At 35.3% G+C, this 21,083-nt stretch overlaps 2 protein-coding genes across 2 annotated transcripts in view; one reads left to right on the forward strand and one right to left on the reverse strand.

The window, feature by feature from the left end:
• Positions 1–1,203: 1,203 nt before the first annotated feature.
• LOC106053424 (chitotriosidase-1-like) lies at positions 1,204–19,312 on the reverse strand. The gene is made up of 12 exons (XM_056015947.1): positions 18,585–19,312; positions 16,185–16,361; positions 15,440–15,602; positions 11,179–11,272; positions 10,567–10,691; positions 9,279–9,408; positions 8,335–8,520; positions 7,814–7,936; positions 7,411–7,545; positions 6,119–6,488; positions 4,093–4,278; positions 1,204–1,415 (listed from the first exon to the last, which is right to left on the reverse strand). The coding sequence occupies exons 1-12, from the start codon at positions 18,646–18,648 to the stop codon at positions 1,222–1,224; spliced, it is 1,947 nt and encodes a 648-aa protein (XP_055871922.1). The 5' UTR covers positions 18,649–19,312; the 3' UTR covers positions 1,204–1,221.
• Positions 8,430–21,083, forward strand: part of LOC106079372 (oviduct-specific glycoprotein-like) — a 68,591-nt gene continuing 55,937 nt past the window's right edge. The window contains exon 1 of the mRNA XM_056015946.1: positions 8,430–8,545. The gene's annotated coding sequence lies outside the window, so the exon portion shown is untranslated. The remainder of the gene's footprint in view (positions 8,546–21,083) is intronic.

Raw genomic sequence — 21,083 nt, forward strand, 5'->3', positions numbered from 1 at the left:
GGAACATCTTCTCGGGCAGCATCTCACCCGCGGGCCTTATTTTTGATGTAAGATTTCGTCTTAGCCTATGTAGCGTAATTTTGTTTCATAGACGCGAAAAGAAAATCTAAATCGACCAACGGAGGACAATGGTTAGGTCTACGCCTGCGTTAGGTGTGGCAAAATATGTAGATCGCAGCTGGGGCTGCGTATTCACCGGAAATACAGCATTTCTCATTAATCTTTGGAATCGAAGACAAGCCATATTTTTATTATTATTTTCTTTAACTCATTTTAAAAAATGATAGAAATAACAAAACCCAAAATATAAAAAAAATAGGCAAACCTATTTTTATATGTAGTAGGCCTACAACGGTAAAAAGGGGTTAAGCATATAATGTAGGCCCTACATGTCGATTCTCAGACATGATTTATAATACTAATTTAAAAAGTAAAATATAGCGATATATCTCCCTCACAAAAGGCACAACTTTTTGTTAAATACTAGAGGGACATTGTGGTATAGAGAGTACGACGATGCTGAGTTGGGGCAGAGTGGTTAAGCGCTTGGCTTCCGACCCTGGGGTCCTGGTTTCGAATCTCGGTGAAGACTTGGCTTTTTAGTGTCGGAATTTTAAGGCGCCCCTAAGTCCACCCAACTCTGATGGGTACCTGACTTTAGTTGGGGAAAGTAAAGGTGGTTGGTCGTTGTGCTGTCCACATAACACCCTTCTCGTTTACCGTTGGCAAATAAACAGGTGACCTTAACAGTTAAGAGTGACATCATCTGCCCTATTGATCGCAAGGTCTGAAAGTGGATTTTTACTTTTATAGATTAAGGTTATTGTATTGAATATATCTACACTATTCATGTTTTCAGGATTTATATTCTTGTCAAGGAGAGATATTGTTATTACTCAATAAATATTTGTGTGCAGGACTTATTCTAGTTTCTCATGCATTTGTTTTGCATTGTGCATTGTCTGTTGTGATGTTTGAGGATAATATTGATTATACATTCAATTTTAAGTGCAGCAACCAAGGTAAAAATCCAGGTTGTTACAATCATTAACATTTATATCTATTTGTTTTTATACTTTTAACTAGTTACAAAAGTTACACACTCATTCAAAATTGTTTTTATTAAGAAATTTAATTGTAACTTTCTAAATTTCATTTGAAAAAACAAAACAATTTCAGAAAAATCACTGCATAAGCACAAAATAAAAGTTTTTTTTTTCTTTAATTTTTACATTCAACGTGAGAAGCATAATTGCATAGCCTCAAATTGGCGTCAAATCTCGTGCCGACCGGACAGGCCATGACGTGGGGAGGGATATCAAGCCAATTACCAGACAAACAGATGACGAAATGGTCACATGACATCGGATCAGCAAAAGTGCCGATACCATTTTTTCTGCAGACGTCAGTCCTGGCTGTAAGCAATAGAAAAAAAAAAACACGGTTAAAACAAATCATTTTAAAACAAGAAATATTTGAAGTAACCATGTGCGAATATTCGAAAAAAAAGGGAAAACTAATAGAATAGTTGCTGGAATTCGATTCGAATCCTATTTAGTATTCGAAAAATTTTGGAATATTGACGTTATCATGGGAATCTTTAGGCATCCGTCCTGGATGCGTTGCTTCAACAATTTTAGAAAAAAAAAATCTTGTCGTGTGGGGGGGATTGCCTGGTGTCGCCCTGGCACCTCGTTTCCCTCTGCTGTTGTCCGTTGAAGAAGCCTCACAGCATTACTAGGCGGGAATTCGAAAACAAGCAAAACATAAAACCTCCTTTTATAAAAACAAAGCTTATCTAAGGGGAAGAGCTTCGCACTTACAACTATATCTCTCAATAATGTAGAAGTTATTTTTTTTCGATCCCAAACAAAATAATTAAATGCCAATAATTAATTGTCTAAAAGGTTAATTTTTGTTTAGTGTTTTGTTTGGTACACTAAATAATTGTCTAAAGCTTTGACTTTTGCTGAAAATGGGTGTGGGAGAAAACACGTGTTCAATTATCTAAGGGGTCAAAACTCTTCATATTTAGTCATATCCTTGAATAATGAAGTATTAATTTCACTTTTTGGTACAAAACAAAATAATTAATTACCAGTAATTAATTGACTAATTGGTTAACCTTTTTTTTTTATTGATTCGTGTCTTGTCTATGCCAATCAATAGTTGTGCTAAGTTTCAATGGACCTCATTCAAAAATCGTAAACAAACAACATTTTACCACGTGGTTCTCTATATCTTCTATACAAATTACGCCATCCATAAAGGCTACGACATAGTATGTAATTTTCATTGTTTTATCAATATTGTCACGTGGCTAAATGTTGGTTGTTTACGATTGGTGAATGAGGTCCATTTAATCCGAGAATTTGAAGTGGAAGAAATAACGTGTGCAGCCTTGTCCAAATCAACCTCAACTCTTCGAATTTAAGAGGGAAAAAATAGTATTCCAACAAGGGAGTTCTAAGTGTCCTAATAGCAATTGTTACTATCAACCATTTACTTATCACTCTAAGAATGCAGACCTATCTCGTTAAATGAAGAAGATGCGCGCAATGATAAGCATAAATTAGAACAGAGGAGGGCCAACGTACGTACTGTAAATCAAATAGCGGGGTTTGGATTTTGGAGCAATCACTAGAATGGAGTAAATAATGAACACTTTTAAATTTAAAAATGTGATAAAGATCAGTCATTGAACCCAATTCCGCAAACCACCAGAGAGGGGCGAGGAAACAATATAAACTTCAGGAATGAAGGACCCCGGTACGCTATTCTGCCTCAACGTGGTACTCGGGTGGAATTGATCATTTGAGGAAGTGATTAGGCTAAATGAATAGCAAAACAAAACTCCTGTGGGAGTGTCCAAGGGAATGCGAGAACTTTCCCATTGCACGGTGCGGAGTTGCAAGAGAGCTTCCACTTCCCTGTCGATAATTCATGCGCCGTTCCTCAAGGGACCGTTACATTAATGGCGAGTCAAGCACGGTTAGCTTGGTACAACATAGGAAAATGGCGGAGGTTCCCGGTGTACTCGGCCTTCGACCATGCATTCTAGTCCATTCGACCGGAGTGCCAGATATATTGGATATAGCAATGCTTTACATAGGCATTGACCTGGATCTCTTCCAGGCAGGACGGCTGTTCAACCAGGCTTACATGACTAGAGCTCGAAAAGCCTTCGGCTCAGCTCTTCTGACAATCAAACGGAATGAAGTATGCCACACTTACTGTAGTACATTTGGGACTCGGCGCATGGAATGGGTTGCCTGAGCCAGCCAGGAAAACCAATGACTTGGCAGAATTAAAGTCATTAGTTAGCATGAATGACTAGATGTATGACGCGTAGGACGCAATCATCTTCTTTTTTGAAGTAACGTTTGTATTTTAAAAGATGTATTAATCAAAATATTTAATGAATGTAATTGATTACGTATCGATGTGTGGGTATTTTCAGTGTTAGATACATTGGGTGGCATTTTCTTCCATATTCTATTGTGATCTTTAAAAAGCTTGGTTTTTACATCCAAACTCCACAAAGGACTGATCTCTTATATGATACACAATACACATTCAAGTTTTATTCGTAAATATGTGTCTTATCTCCCTTTGTGAAATTTTCAATAGACCAAAAAAAATACAATAAGTATTCTATAAGCATTATTTTTCAAATAGACACTCACATCTACCATACCAGCCAGGCTTTTAATGTACTAATGTAAGTATTATAAAGAATCCATCTTGGCACAATTTCTATGCCAACATAAGTATCCAAGTTACCTTCTATCACTACAGTACTGTGCCGTACCTTCTATTTAAATACCTATATAAGCTGCCAACTATTATACTTATATAAGCCACCGTATTACCTTCTATTATAGCCATTAGAGCTGCCAATTTATTATCTCTTTTACTCTTATGCACCCTCCCCATCTTGTATGCTTACATATGCTAACAACTGACTATCTCTCATACCCGTACACAAAGCCAACTTAATATTATAACCCTATACTTTCATACCCATATTAACTCTCAATTTGATTTGAGCAATAAAAATTATCTTATCTTATCTTATTTTATTTAACTTACCATCTATTATACCCATGTAAGCTGCCAACATGCTTGGCCTAGCACTGATAGGTTCAGGCGTTGGGCTTTTTCCAAGAAAATCGAGGCTGTGTTTTTTGTTTGAGTCTGCAGACGCTTTGAGTGGAGACCACCACTGCAGGCCATGCCAAGGCTTGACGACAGTGACCTTGAAACTATTGCTGTCAACTGAAAGTATAATCAATTAAAAAAAAACAAGCAAAATAAAAAAAAAAACTTTAATAAAAAAAAAACGTATATTAAGTGTATCAATTAGTTTGGATCAGTCATGTAATTAAATTTGTAATAAGCCTCAGACGACAATCTATAATGGGGACTAGTTCAGCTTATATCACCACATCCGTCAAGTATTATTTCTTATCCTTGTTTTAGATACCAAAGAAAATAATTTATTACCAATAGCTAATTGGTTAATTTAAAAAACAAATTGATTCTTGTGTTGTCAGCTAAAAGAAATAATTGTTGCAAAATTTCAGCTTGATCCAAAATTGGGTGTCGGAGAAATAACGTGTACAAACTTTTTGGCCAGACAGGACAGAGAGAGTGAATTGATATAAGCTTTGTAAAAAAAAAAACACAATAATCCCGCTTAAGGACGCAAACAAGTAGAAACTGAACTCTTAACATTAAACGTTTTTAGCTCATATTCAACTATTCCCCTACTGATAGAAAATATACATTTTCCAACAAAAACAGGACCCACAGCTTTAAATGTTCATCGAGTTAAAACCTGAACACATACACAGCAGCAGACATTGTTTCCAGCATATGACATTGTTTCGTTTCGACTACCCTAAATTATCACATCTCTGTCAAACTCAAACATCATTACAACCAAATTTAGCCATCATGGCAGTGCGGAGCACTTTAAAAAGATTTTCATGCTATTGTTGGTAAGAGCAAACTGCCCAAGAATCCAGACCTACAAGAGCAGCAAATAGCTGGAGAAATAAAGGAGAAATATTTAGAATTTAAACAGGTAAATATTTTTAAATGCTTTTTTAAAAGTTTATTTGAGTGAAATTAGGTATAAAGGACTTATTATCAATTATTTCAAATAATTATGTTGATAAGTTAATTTTTAATAGATCATAACTAACAATAATACATTTTTGTGATTGGAAGAATTTTTATTTCATGATTATTCAGTTGTTGTTTTTTTATTGGCACTTTCATGCTCATGACATTCTCAGTGCGCCATGGCCATTCGTTATAGAAGGCCTTAACATCTGCCACGTGGCAACTTGTGGACAGTGGAGGCCAATAGATCGTAAAGACGTGTGACGTGGCAACTTGTGGGCAGTGGAAGCCAATAGATCGTTAAGACGTGTGACGTGGCAACTTGTGGGCAGTGGAGGCCAATAGATCGTAAAGACGTGTGACGTGGCAACGAGCTGTTGGTCACCACTGCCCACATGTTGCGATGTTGTAGGTCAGTGTTTAGGCCTGCTATGACGATTGTTCTTGGCTATGGTCCAATAACTTAATCACTTTTGTAGACCAGTGGAAGGGGAGGGGGGTCTCTGGAAAAAGGTTTCTGTGCTGCCTTTTCAAAAGCGATTTAAATAAGCAATATAAGAAAAAAAAAAGTTGCTTGAATGTCAATTTAAATTCGTCCTCCAACATGGAAGGCCGACGTCTTTGCCATTGAGCTATACAAGTACATATAAAAATAGAAGTTTTATAGTAAGTTTAAGATTTTATTTTTAGCCAACGACCTAATTCTCTACACAAGGTTTATATCCCCTTAGTTTAGTACATTTTCTATCTACAACTAAATTAATTACGACTATTTGATTAACTAATTGGTTAGTTTTTTATCGATTCATGTGTTGTCATCGACAATCAATAATTGGAAAACGTTTCAACTTGATCCGAGAATGGGAAGTGTGGAAAATAACGTTTACAAGACTCCACCCAGACTGACAGACAGCTGATATAAGCTTTGTAAAATTAGTGTGTGTCTCAGAGCTTGAGTTGTAGTGTATCATTTTAGTCGTAGACTTACCTGGCTGAATATTTTTCAACCCTTTTCGCCTCCAAAATATGTTCGTCCTCGAGTGTCCCTCTTTGGCAGCAGGTTCACCAACAGACTTTGAGGCTTTCATTGGTTTCCAGGTAGCAGTCTTTCTCCACAACGGAGCAGTCCACCACCGGACACGATTTTTCTCAACTTTCTTTTCGGTCGTTACCTCCTCAGGAGTTTTTGTAGTGGTAACCTGGCCAGATTTTTCCTCATCTTCGGAGCTTGTCTGCGAGCTTTTGACCTCATTTCGATTTACATTTTTTACTTTTGGCTGTAGCCGAGATTTTGGTGGAATTATTTTGGGAACTTCTTTAGATGGTAGGCTATTTGACTGCCGAGCAGCAGACTTAGACTGTATGGAAAAGTGATATAATTTGTATTTAATTTTAAGAAATATTACAAATTTTTACATACCATTTTAGTTTTAAATTTAAAGAAAAAATAATTTTAAAAAAATCTTATAAAGCAATCTTGTAAACAAAATTAGTAGGTGGCTAACTTTTAGGTTGTTGATCGTGTACCTAATATATGACACAGGCATATGACTGTGTTGACTCAGCAGTATCGGAGCATTCACTGTTTTTAAATCTTTCTTGCCTCCTAATGCTGCTATGCTATATGTATTTCCAAAGAATATGTCGTATAATTTCCATTTTTCTTTCTTTTGCAAATCCATAAGTTAAAGCTTTGACATTAGAATCAAACAAAAGCTTCCTTCTAGGCAATATCATTTTTAGTAATTGAAGGCGAAAACATTTTTATAACAATCTTATAAAGCCATTTTTTTTAAACTTTTTCATACAAATTTAAAAACATTATTCCAAATAAAAGGTGAATTAATTTCAAACAAATAAAGCTAATTTTTTTTGTATATGATTATCTATTATCTCCCTTTCCCACAGAGTGTCGCATGAGGTTTGCGGGGTATGTTCTCCGACAAAATTAATTAGATCTACACATACCAAGAGTTGCAATGACATGGAATCCAAGACGAGAAAAGCGCAAACAGGACGTCCTGGTATAACTTGGGGCCACACTTTATGGTGGACCTCAGAGAAATGGACACCAGATAGTAAGAGGCTTCAAGCATAGCCAGTGAAAGATCTTTGTGGAGACAGCTTGCCGCCCAATGCAACGAACGTCGCGATAATTATAAGTAAGTAAGCCCCATATCATATCTATTTTATTTTCTAACTAACACTATAACAAAGCATCTCCACATCCTTTCCACCTGAGGTGTTCACGATCTCTGTGATGAAGCTTTAAGTACTTACCAGTGTGCCATCCAGTATGTTGGTGATGGTAGACAGCAGAGGGTAGGGCCCGTCCCCGCATACACCATTAAAGTCGTCCATTTCGATAGACCAGACAAAGGCTCCAGCCAAATTACGCTTTAGAATATTATTGGACTGCAGACAGGAAATAAAACAGTAAATAAAAATAGTTATATCTACAATAAATTATTTCCAAGTCCCACACAATGAAGAAAAAAAAGAAAGAGGGGCGGTGCAACAAAAAAAAAAGTTGTAGAAAAATAGACTCAAACTAAGAAAAAGATCGATAGAGTGAATGAAAATCATAAAATATAATCGATTGTCTTGGTCTACTTAACATTTTTGGTTTGTTTGTTTGTTTGTTTATTTGTTTTTGCTGGACAGTCACTCTCTAGCCTCTGACCTTTAAAGCTATGCTGTGTCTGTTCTCGTATCCTGCCCACTGATTCCCCCCGTAGGCGTAAGGAACCTTCTGATCGTCAATCCATTCAGAGTTCCAGCCTTTGTTCATCAAATTCAAACAGATCTGAAATGCATGACGAAAAACAGGCAATAAAGTTTCAGTGTACATCAGGTTTAGATAAATGTTCATAATGGACATTACGATTGACATTGCCCTTGCAGATTTAGATAAAAGTTCATATGATATTACGATCTACCTTGCCCTTGTTTGGACAAAAGATTTTGTTTGAGTCGCAACTTTTTAAAAAATCTGGCTAATCTGGCTAATGTTACTATTTGATTCTGCAGTGCTAAAAATGCAAACAAATTATCCTATACCTTTTTTGAAATAATAGCTTATCAAGCATCCCTTATTTTGTACATCAGATACATCAAGAGTATGAACAACCTAATTTTTTTTCGCCATGTTTGAAAATCTCCAATTACAAGCGCAACCCCTTAAGGCATCTAAAATTAGATCACCTCGTAGTAAGCCAAAATTCCTGTCTCCTTTGTAAATTCTCCCATCTTGCCCCCACCGGCTGCTGGCGAATGAACGTCATGTTTAGTGGGGTCCACCAATGTGTACGTCATGGCGTAAGTTGGGAGGCCAACGACGAGTTTTTCTTTGGGGATTCCAATGTCCAGCCAATAATCTATTGACCACTCCTGTGAAGAAGAAATAAAAGACGAGGTAAATATTTTCTTATGTAATTATTTCAACAAAGATAGTGTACATTAGGACAGGTATCTTTGGCAATTCTCTATTTATTTGTTTTTAGTTAAATTCTAAACAGATAGCCTCCATAGAAACATGGTATTATTACTTCCGGAGGGATTGATAGTAAACAGATGATAATCAGAAAATTGAGCCTAAAAAAATGAGCATTCTTATTCTGATTAATGGAAAGATGTAATGGAAGATGTCGCAGAGGAAAATTCGGACAAAATTAATTTAGAATAATATTTAACTAAATTATTTCTTTAATAATGTTTGGTTTAAAAAACAACGTTACTTCTTCCGGAAGTACGAACCCCCTAAAGTTTATTTGAAGACTTGTATGGGAAAAAGGTAAAAAAAAAAACCACTTGATATAGTGTCATGGTTTTAATATCAAGTAGATTGATATTGCGATGAGCAACGGTTTTGCAGAAGACTTTGGAGACAAATTTGAAAAAGGTATTCGAGGACATTCGCGAAGTCATTGCAGAGGGTATTGGAAAAGGTATTGAAGATGGTATGTAGAATAATTTGTAGACGGCATTTGTGAGGTTATCTGACAGTATTTTGAAGAGGCCGTTGGAGAAGGCTTTGGGGAAAGCATTTGAAAGGGTATAGGAGAGCGCATTGGACCAGATATTTGGGGACATTGGGAAAGGGAAATATTAGACTAATATCACTAAGTTGAACTAATATCACCACCCACCTGGTATAGCTGAGACTTCTCACCAGTCTTAGGGTCATTGTAATGGGCGTACAGTCCACTGTGGTGTCCAGTTTTTTTCTCCCACTGACCATGGTAGTTGTAAGTCATCAACAACATATAGTCGATGTAACTGAAATAGTTCATAAAGCATAGTATTACAGGTTCATCTTAAAAAATAAAAAACCAGACTGCCTCTCATTACATCCCAATGTGTTAGAATGTCGTTGTCAACGCCCACTTACTTTTCATAAACTAACTTTTCTGGTAAAGAGTTCCTCAGGTTTCATTCTACAACATAATTGTTTCCATTCAAGTGTAACTCAATGTATAAGATAGTTTGGGAAACTTAAAACAGATTGGGCAATGTTATACTCAGAAAGTTATGTCTGCCTGTTCTCGTGGTATGTACTTGAACCTGTAGTCATGATGCTCTGTACAATTTTGTATTTGGTGTTATCTGATGTAACAAACAAGCAATAAAACAAAAGAGGACTTTTTAAAAGCAAAGCTAACCTAAGGAAAAGAACCGCTAATTACTGCCATTTACTTAAAATTACAGGGTTTAGATTTCTTTCTGCTATATAAATTAAATTAATTAATTAGAACTAAATGATTAACTAATTTGTTTTTATTGATTCATGTATTGTCATCGATTATGAATATGCCAAATTTTCAACTTGATCGGAGAATAGGAAGTGGAAGAGAAAATGTGTCAAAACGTAATAAGGGGATTAAATCCGTGTATACATAGACATTTCTCATTAAGTAGCAATTATTCCCCTTATTTCGTTATCAAACAAAATAATTAATCACCAACAATTGATCAATAAATTGGTAAATTAGTTTGCTTGATTCGTGTCTTGTCAGGTTCAATGAATACTTGTGCAAAGTTTTAACTTGATCCGAAAATAGGAAATGGGAGAAAAAACATGTTCAAACTTTTTATCAGACAGACAGAGTTAATATATGCATTGTAAAAATGTAAATCATAGCATGCAACGTCACGTAAAATACTGCACTTACTTTAGCGATCATAGACATTGATTTGATTGTAACGGAAAACCAAAAATATTGCAACTTTTATCTTTACCTCTTAGAATATTACATAGAGATTCCAAATACTTGAAAGACGTTACGAAAAAAACAACATTATATCTTAATTCCCCACCCCTTCCTCCTCCAAACGGAGTACAACTAAAAAAGAAAAACATAACGCACACAAAGAGCTATAGTATAGTCAGAATTTATGCAATGAAAATCACCATAATTGGCAACTGTTTCATCTTACTTGATTATTTTCTTGGGCTCATAGCTCTGGTCAATGTAGTACGTCCCTGAGGCTGCAGCCAGTGTCAGTATCAGCTTTTCCTTGCCTGACTCTTTCGCTTCCTCAGCAAATGCCTCGTAGAGACCCTGAGAAGTTTAAAAGTTGGATGCTGGACAGAGTAGCACAAAGTGCGAGATCCGGCCCTGAAGGATGAAGCCTACTAGTAGCACTATCGACGGATGTAGGCCATCACAATATTTCGGGAAATATGATAGTATTACACTAGAAGAGTCAAGTCTGTGAAAGATTTTTTTTAACATAACGCTCATAGGGCCCTTTTAAAAGGTTTTATAAAACCTTTAACAATTTGATTCGTGCCCATCGGGCATTTGCCCGAATGCCCATATAGCCAGTCCGCCTGACCTTTAAAGGGGACTAAATCAGCGTATACTACCACTTTAGTCAAGTACCATTTCTTTCCTTTGTTCGAGATACCAAATAGAATAGTTAATTTTATAACTTGATTATTGAGTTGTATTGTCAGGTAAAAGAAATAATTGTGCCAAATTTCAACTTGATCCGAGATTGGGTGTTTACAAGCTTTTTACCAGAAAGAAAGAGAAAAACACATACCTTCATTAGATATGTAAATCTATATTTATCTTCTGGGGGACTTCCCCTGGTTGCTGGGAATTCCCAATCCATATCAAAACCATCAAAGCCATTGCTGAAACGAAACATATCGCCTCCTTATTTACAATATATATAGGTGTGTGGCTGAAATAGACATGAATACTTAACTTTTATACTGCTCATAAATGCTGTATAATAAAGTACACAGAATTGCAAGTCACAAATTTTCGTCTCATAAAACTCTTTCATCGGCCAAACTATATTTATTTATGTCTATGGTAAGGTTCTCATATTCTCATAAAAAGTCTTCACATAACAAGCTTATCATTAGAAGTGGGGAAAAAAAAGAGAAATGTTTAAATATAATCTATCGATTTTTTTTCACTTTGAAAAGCAAACATAATCATTTCTTGACAGAAAGTTCAATCTTTTTTTTATTCAAAGTGTCAAACAGATTTTTAACAATGTAGTAGCAAGGTGCTAGAGGACCTTGGCTCATGATTATGAAGGGCACCCTCACCCCTTATATTTCAAACAAAGAGCACCTGGAAACCTATTCGAGAAAAGCATTCTTAGAAAACAAAAAAAAAAAATTAAAAATATACTACCAGCGAAATATAAAATATCCTTTTTAATAACAACAAAAAAAAAGCTTATCTAAAGGGGAAGAACTCTATCCTTAAAACTATATCTACCTTTTTCGATATCAAACAAAATAATTAATTGACTAATTGCGTATTTTTAGCGGCCCCGTAAGGGGAAAAAGCCGCTATTAGGTTTGTGCAAAATGTCCGTCTGTCCGTCTGTCCGTCTGTCACACTCAGATCTCGAAAACTAGAAGAGATATGAAAAATATTATTTCATCATTAAATGCGGCTTGAAAAGTTTAGGTGCAACGGCTACTTTTGGTTTTCTAAAAGCAAACCGTTTAATTTATACAATTAATTATGCAAGCGATTTTTTTCATAAAAATACACCAATTCTAAAACAATTACGTAAATGTAAGGGAGGCAATGTTACAATATGCTAACAAGGATGGACAATTTTTGTGTATTTTTAGTATCACTAAGTCAAATATATTTTAAAAATGTACAGGAAATGTTTACAACAAATATAAATAATAGTTAAAGATGTTTTTTCTGGTCAACTAGCTGCTTAAATTAAAAGAAAACATTTCTGTTTGTTTATAAAGGCTAATAATGCATTTTTTATGTAAATATTACGCACATTTTTTTTAATGGACTTTTTATGCAGCGATTGTCGTGCAGTAGCGTAACGTCGCTACATGGCCGTGTGCTAAACCAATTCCTTAAACTTTTTTAAAAAATCAGATTTTATTTATTTTTTGTTTAGTGCCCCCATCCGAATAAAAGAAGATTATTTTTGTGCGTTTTGTCTGTTGGTCGGTCTGTCCGTCACGATTAGATTAAAAAAACTAGAACTCTAAAAGCAACATCTCAATAGTTTTAAGTATCTAAAAATTGATTGTTCCGGATTTTTTTGTGCAAAACTAATCAACCCCAACAAATGTTTGTTTGCTCTTCTGATTTATATTACATTCAATTTCCATGCTTAAACGTTGCAAAAACACATTATCAATAATATGTTGTTCCGTTTTTTATGTAAATAGCATATTAATGCTAAACCAAAATCTCTATACTGACTTATATTTCATAAATTGTAAAAATGTTCCGGATATTGTTTTATAAAACATGAATTATGCCTAATGATTGTTTGAAATCGCATAATTTACTAATATTACACTTATATTATTTGACAATACGTCACTATAATTTGGTTATCAATATCAAATTGTTCCGTATTTTCATCTTTAAACAAATTTTAAAAATATCGACAATATGTTGTTCAGGGCTTTAAAAAAAAGTAATTTACTAGAATTGATCACTGGATATTACTTTTTAGACATTTAATTTTCTTGCTAAAACATAACATAGAAGTTTTGTAATCGATAAAGAAAGTTCTTACAAATCGTCGCCAGAAATTTCCGAATTTATTTAAAAATCTACTAACGCCAAATAATTGTTTGAACTCCCTCTTCTAATTAACAAACAAATAATCTTCTCATTTACGAAATAATGTTTTTACGGATTTTTATGAAAAAAATTTTAACTCACTACTCTCTTACAGTACATTTAACTTTCTACCTAAAACATTAAAAAATTTAATTATCGTTAATATTATGTTCCGATTTTTAAGGAAAACAGAATCCAAACACCAAAGTAAGGTATGAAAATCTCTCCACATGGCTGTAGTACGTCTAATTTTTATACGAGACCATCCAAACAATTTAATTAACGGTATTTCATTTATCTGAAATTCTCTTTTTCTTTTAGTATTTATACAAACATCCGGAACAATTTATTATATAAACTTTTCAATTGTGTTTATACCTAAAAATTATTGCGATGTTTTGAAACGTAGAATAAAGGTTAATCAATTTTTAATAACTTTTAGTAGTTGTTTTTTTTTTATATCAAGATGACGGACTGACAGACAAAATGCAAAAACAATGCGGCTTTGATCCTTTTTAAATAAATTCTATTAGAACTCAGTGCACCAATGTCTATGAACCCTCGTTAAATATCTCGTATAGTAATGTTTATTAAGCCTCGTTATGTGACTCGCGTTTAAAAAAGGAATGATATCTTGATTTAGATCTTATCTAGATTTTTAAAACTAGATCTAGATTTTTATTACAGTATATCTAGATCTGGATTTATATTCTAATTAAAATTATTTTAGAGTCTATATCTAGAATTTCTAGATCTAGTTTAGACTAAAATAGACTAGATTAAGATGTAGAATTTCAATTTCTAAACTTAAAGTGTAAAAAAAAAGTGTAGATTTTCATTTCCAAACGTTTTGATCAATATTGTAATGTTTTAATATACTAAAACTAATCTACTATTTTTTATTTAATTTAAATTTACGGCAAATGAATCTTTGAAACATTATTTCTTTTGACCATCGGATGGCTGCCTGGTCGTGCGGTTTGCGCGCTGGACTGTCGTTCAGATTTATGGATGGTCCAGAGTTCAAACCCTGCCCGCTCCCATCCCCCGTCGTCCTGCGGGAGGTTTGGACTAGGAAGTAATTATCTTCAACTCTGAAGGAATATCCGAAACATGTAAAACATTTTACATCAAAATTAAATCACCTCTTGAATATTATTTGCGAATATGCAGATCCGACAGGGATCCGACTTCGACGGGGGCCGCCTCTGAGTTTGTGTAACACAAACTCTCTTTGTAATCTTGTTGTTTATTGATTCGTGTTTTGTAAGGTACAATAAGGCTTGTCTTCGAGTCCGAAGATTAGTGAGGAATACAGTATTTCCCGTGGCTGGGCAGCCCCAGCTGTGACCTACATATTTTGCCACTACCAGGGCAAGCATCACCATTGTACGCAGGTGGTCGATTTAGATTTACATGTCATTGTCTGCGTTTGTCCTCGGCAGCAGATTTTGTTTTGGTCTCAAATTGTGTATCCCGCGGCCTTCGTGAGTGACCTCCAGCTGTCTCGTTCTGAGGCGCATGCAACCAGGTGCTCTCTTCTAGGTCAGCCAAGGAAAGTTGACGCCTAAGCTGGTCTTTGAAGCGTTTCCGTGGGAAGCCTTTGTTACGTCGAACACCTTTTAGCTCACCAAAAAAAGACTGCCTTTGGCATACGTTCGTCTCCCATACGGGATACGTGCCCTGCCCAGCGTAGCTGTCGGACAATAAGAAGTCCCTCTATACTGTCCATACCGGCGTTCGCAAGGACATCGCTGTTTGTAGTGCGGTCCTGCCACCGTATGTCCATGATGGAGCGCAAGCAAGGTACAGAAAATAATTGTTTAAAGTATCAACCTGATCAGATAATGCGTGAGGGAGAAATATCGTTAACGATTATTTAAGGGGACTAAACCCAACAAATTTAGCTATATCTATGAATACTGAATTATTAGTTTACTATGTTGCTATTTTAAAAAAAATTACCATTAATTGATTGTCTAATTAATTACTTTTTAAAATTGGTTCATGTCTTATCTTGGTCAGTAAGTTTCAGTTTAATCCGAGAATGGGTGTGGGAGAAATAACGTGTACAAACTTTTTACCAGACAGACAGAGTGAGTTGTTAAAATAGTTTTAGAATCAGAAAACACAGTTTAAGATTTATATATATATATATGAGAAGTACGGAAAACAAAATCTAATTGGGCCTATTGAATAGTTCTCACACAGTTTCAGCTGCCACTCACCTTCTCACGTATCGAACAACGTTCTTGATCCACTTCCTTCGGGTGGTCTCATTTCTGATCATGGGGATGAAAGGTTTGGAGCCGATCTGCCAACCTCCCACTGCGAGAAGTACCTTGAGCTTGGGGTTTACTTTCTTCAAAGCCAGCGTGCGTGCATACATGCCTACAGTATTGGATATAATAGAGTGAGCATTTCTTTAGTATTGGGTACAGAATAGCATATATTCCTATAGTATTGGATACAGAATTGCATAAATTCCTATAGTATTGGATACAGAATAGCATAAATTCCTATTGTATTGCATCTAGAAGAGTGAGCATTACTAGAGTATTGAATACAGAAAAATGCAAAGGCCTACATTCCTATAGTATATAATATAGAAGTTCTGTGTTAAGGTTTCAACCAGGATGTAATAGTCCTCACGTTTAATTAAATGTCCAAAACTTATAAAACTTGTCTGCCTGGTCATAAGGAATGCATTCTGGGCTGTCTCGATGGTCCTGGGTTCGAGTCATGCCCACAGCCATCCCCTACCGTCCTGTGGGAGGTTTGTGTTGGGTTGTATTAGGAACAAACGAAACAGAAAACAAACAAACAAACAAACAAACAAGACATCTTTAACTATCTCTCAAATTTTGTTTTTGAACTATATCTCTCGGATTCCCAAAGCCCACATTGCCTCCCAATAAATTAACATAAATGTATACAGAGACAGACTATAGCATCAGCAATATGTTGGCTTACCGTTTGGGCCCGCGTCGTTTCTGTGGAATGGGACGAGATCGCTTCCGTCGGGGCTGATCTCCACAAAGGCGAAAATCAGGTGGGTGCATAGCATTGGGTTGATATTCTCTGGCAGGAAATTGCCTATGCCTTGTCGAGTGTGAGCAAAACTACTGTAATAACAAAATATCTTTTTACCTGGAGAAAGAAAGGTGTAGTCAATATGCTTATTGGTAGGCTAGTAGTTATGTTAATTGAGAAAAAGTCTCCTGGCTAATTAATGGGAAAAATTTAAATAATCGTTTTGTGAAATTGTGTATTACAGCTCGGTTTACGGATTTAAAAGCCATCATTAGCAATGGCCTACAAGACGTAAACTACTAGACGTAACATACTGGACTTAACCGGCTAGACGTAACATACTGGATTTAACCGGCTAGACGTAACATACTGGACTTTACGCGATAGATTAAATAACCTAGACTTTACCTGCTAGACGTAATTAATTAGACTTTACCTGCTAGACGCAACCAACTAGACTTTACCAACTAGACTTAATTAACTAGACTTTACCTGCTAGACTTAACTAACTAGACTTTACCTGCTAGACTTAACTAACTAGACTTTAACTGCTAGAGGTAACATACTACATCTAACATGCTTGACGTAATTTCTATACATAATATGCTAGACCAGGTGGGGGTAACCATACAGACGTAAAGAGCTAATACAATGCGAATACTAAAAACATAAGGACTTGATACCAAAGGGTTCATGTCCTAATACCGTTGTCAAGAAAAAAAGCAACAAGAAAAAAAAAGCGTAGGAAGACTGCGTTCCTTGTGACTGTAGCCTATCTATATCCAGATGATTAATTCTTTGTTTTTTATTTTAACAAAGAGGGTGATAAGATCACCTAATGAGGCATTAAAGTCTCTTGACTACGATTCAAAATCATAACGAAAGCGCAAGTCTACGTGGTATTACCTTGTCGACTCTGTGACCAGTCAGCATCAGGAGAGCTCTCACTGAAGTCAGAGAGAAGGAATCTTCAAGAAACTCCCAGTGGGATCAGCGGGAAAAAAACTCTTTAAGAGAACTCCAATTGGGATCAGAAGAAAGAAATCTTTAAGAGGACTCTCATTGGAATCACAAAGAAAGAATTTTCAAGATAACTCCCACTGGGGTCAGAGGGAGGAATCTTCCAGAGTTCTCCCAATGGTGTCAGCGGAAACGAATTTTCAAAAGAACTTTCTTTTGGGTCAGAGGGAAGGAATTTTCAACATTCAATTGAGATTGATCTAAAGTTCTAAACACACATTTTCTATGACCGGTAAGATGATGATCCATAAATCAGTTGGGGCTTGGGAGAGAGGCGGCCCATTGTGTTATGTCTAGTGGGATGTATGAAATTGAAACAATGTTTTGAGCTTTGTATGCAAGTTAATTCAACAGAACTAAGTGTGTTTACTGTGTAAGTATCCTTTATATATATAGGTCATGAATCTTTGTTGGGTATTTATTTATTTTCTAATTCTGTGTTCTAATTCTAATTTTCTAATTTTTGTCTGCTATAATTAGATAAAATGGGAAATGACTGTGATATATGACGAACAGACGTGATGTTTTTTTTAATTAACTTCTAATTACTTTCACCCTTCAACCTGGCTTTACGTCATACACCTAAATAGATAGCAAGTTTGGAAAAAGCCACTTCCATATAAATTACGCAATCCATAAAGGCTGTCACGTGATACGTAATTTTCATTGTTTTATCAATATTAGTTCGGGCGAAAAAAAAAACGCCGCACTGGGCATCGTATACCCTAGCTACGCCACTGGAAAAAGGTACCTATTTTTACAAAGCGTATATCAACTCACTCTGTCTGGTAAAAAGTGTGTACACTTTATTTCTCCCACATCTATTCTCGGATCACGTTAGAACTGCAGTTATTCATTGGCATAGATAATACATGAATCAATAAAAAAAAAATTAGTCAATTAATTACTGGTAATTAATTGTTGTTTGGTACCAACAATGGAGATTAATCATTCAATATTCACATATATGACTAAACATGTAGGGTAGAATCCATTTATATAATTGTACAGTTATTTCCCCCACACCCATTCTCGGATCAAGTTGAAACTTAAGAAAATTATTTATAGTACCCAATAAAACATGAATCAATTAAAAATTAACCAATTAGTTAATCAATTATTGTAAATGTATAATTTTCTTTGATATCGAATAAGGGAAATAATTTTAACATTATTGAGATATATAATTGCAATGCGGAATTCTTCTCCTTATATAAGCTTTGTTTTGTTTTGTTTTCCTATAAAAGGACATTTGATACGTAGCTTGTTTAGAAGAGAAAATGAACACATTTGAGCACAAAAAGGAGATGAATATCTTACCTTGAACAAAGGACAGGACAAAATTGAATGTCACAATGGTACTCAGTAAGGTCCAGGTGTTCATTCTCGTCTCCAGAGTTCGTTGATTATATAAGAACTAAATGAACGTATCAACTTTAACTATCAATTTTATAGTTCATTCAAAATTCATCAATATTTCTCATCAACATACATGAACACAGAAATACAAATTTTCTATGTTTGGAACGGATATAAGTTCAGATTAAAAATAATTGTAAACAAAATATCTATAATCGAATAATATTCAACTTATATAACAAAATTCTTGTGGAAATTATATCCCTTAAGGTGCTTTCAAAAAATAAAGAAGGTTGCATACAACGCTAGTCTAACGTTTACAAGTATAAAATGAATGTTGTTGTTTGACTGTTTATGATTTATTGTATAACAGTGGCGTATCGTTGTTTAACAGTGGCGTATCGTTGTTTAACAATGGCGTATTGTTGTATAATTATTACTGGCGTATCGCTCTATAGCTTATATCTCTACTTGAGATACAGAAATGTCCACTATAGTCCATATACTGAATAAATGTGTTTACAAAACTTCCAATTCACTGTATCTCCCCGGCTCTCTCAGGACGCTTGGCCTGACTAGAACCTGAAGGGTAACACTGGTGATCAGTCGTCGGAACTTTTGCTTGACAATGAGAGATCATTTATATACCGGCCACCTGATGACCAGTGGACTAAGCTCTCCACCAAACCTAATTCTTAGTCTGCGCTCTCTTGTTCTGCTTAAGTTTGACCCCCTCCCCCCATCCCCCAACTGACACGTCCTTAGTTGTCTGCTGGCCAACGCGTGCCTGTTTGTGTGCAAGTGTTTATTTAATGGTGAAGGGGTTCAAGACTTGGTCAATCTCATAAGCTCTTTAGGGATTCCAAACCGGAACAGAAGAAACAAAATGGACAACCTTTAAAGAATGTTTTCTCGTTACATCTTAGACTAGTTAGACACTGACACTGACATTAGCTGGAGACCATTTTGTTACCCAAATTGTCATGCACTAAATAACTAAGAAAAAAAGGGGAAATGAAACTTTAAGGGAAAAATGTATTGAGACAGAGAAAATAACAAGAGTTTTTTTAATTTCCTTGTATTCCTCTTATTAGCTTGCAAACTCTTCATAGGCAAAACCTAGAACCTGGGAACAGATTTCGAAAACGGACTCAACGATTTCCCTAGAAATTTGTTAGTTTATGTTTGGGAAAACAATGACTAGCTATAATTGTTGGAAGTATAAACATTTTACAATGAAATAAGGTCTGTTTTGAACACATGTCAGTGAGAATTCCAGCATGTGTTCAGTAAAGAGTTGGATAAATAAAGAGACATTCATGCACCGTCTTACGTAGAATTTCTCTGGAGTGTAATATTAGAAATTGATGGTGAAAGTTGACTTGAAAGACTCCTTGCAATATTGAAGAAATAAATAGAAAGAGAAATTATACACTACTTTGAGCTTCATAAAGGAAGAATTGATTTTTTAAAATTCATATTCATTTTTAGGTTACTTGTTTAAAAGCAATTCCTAATCTATGAAGGTTACGGAGGTCTAGCATTTCCTTACTATTGAGAGTATAATTATTGCAAGGAGTTTTTCCAGCAAGCTTTGCACGATCACATTCTTCTAGTGACCTAGTCTAGCTAAAGATTTTACAAGGACATGTGGACAGGAGCTTCTACTTCAAAAGGGGGCCAATAAAATTGTAGGCCTATATAAAAAACTTTCTTTGACGAAATCCGTGGACTTTGAATAGAAGAGTTAGTTGTGCAAACTCACTGGAAAGATTCTTTGCAATATTGAAGCAATGCAAAAAATAAACAGAAGGAGAAATAAGAAGAACTTGATCTTTAAAAAAAATTGTTACTTTTTATTCTTTCCAAAACACAGCAATGTTGGTGAACCCAAACCTTTACATGCATGCATCACTCAATTACCTCAGGGGATCTCCTACGCAGTAGCAAAAACAACAAATTCTATCTTTTCTTTTAAATTACTACATGCAGAAAAGTACGTTGGCCGGTCATTCGCATTGTGACTGATTCTTTGGTCAAAACATGATGTGAAAATATCATTAGAGTTAGGGTTAGGAGGGTGGAGTTAAGTAATAATGAGCGAAAATTCGTTTTCACCGGTAAAAGTTAAGATAGAGTACAATTTCTGCAGTTTGAATTGTGTGTTCTCATTTGTACAAATCATTCTAAATACTGTTCATTTTATTTCAAAAGTTTACTAATTTCTGGCTATGTATGACGAAAAGTTGACCAGAAAAAAAGCTGCCAATTGAAATCATTTAGTCCTATTTTAAAAGCTAAAGGAAAGCGAGGCATCTAATCTCTCTACAAAAGCATTTATAATATCATCGTACATTTTGTAGTTAAAGAAAGGGGGAGGGGTAAAGGGCGGTCAAGTGGATTGAGATTAAAACATTGTTGTTGACTGTCATTGAAGCGTAGCACCAAACTGTTGGTACA

Source organism: Biomphalaria glabrata, chromosome 17, assembly GCF_947242115.1.
Source record: "Biomphalaria glabrata chromosome 17, xgBioGlab47.1, whole genome shotgun sequence".
Taxonomy (NCBI): Eukaryota; Metazoa; Mollusca; class Gastropoda; family Planorbidae; genus Biomphalaria; species Biomphalaria glabrata.

What these genes read in the sequence shown, in the direction of transcription:
- LOC106053424 (XM_056015947.1), bottom strand. Translation starts at nt 18,648, where the DNA reads ATGAACACCTGGACCTTACTGAGTACCATTGTGACATTCAATTTTGTC. An exon ending in GAGCCCAAGAAAATAATCAA is followed by an intron (nt 9,409 to 10,566) that starts GTAAGATGAAAC and finishes GAACTATTTCAG; the next exon opens with TTACATCGACTATATGTTGT. An exon ending in GTTGAAAAATATTCAGCCAG is followed by an intron (nt 4,279 to 6,118) that starts GTAAGTCTACGA and finishes TTATACTTTCAG; the next exon opens with TTGACAGCAATAGTTTCAAG.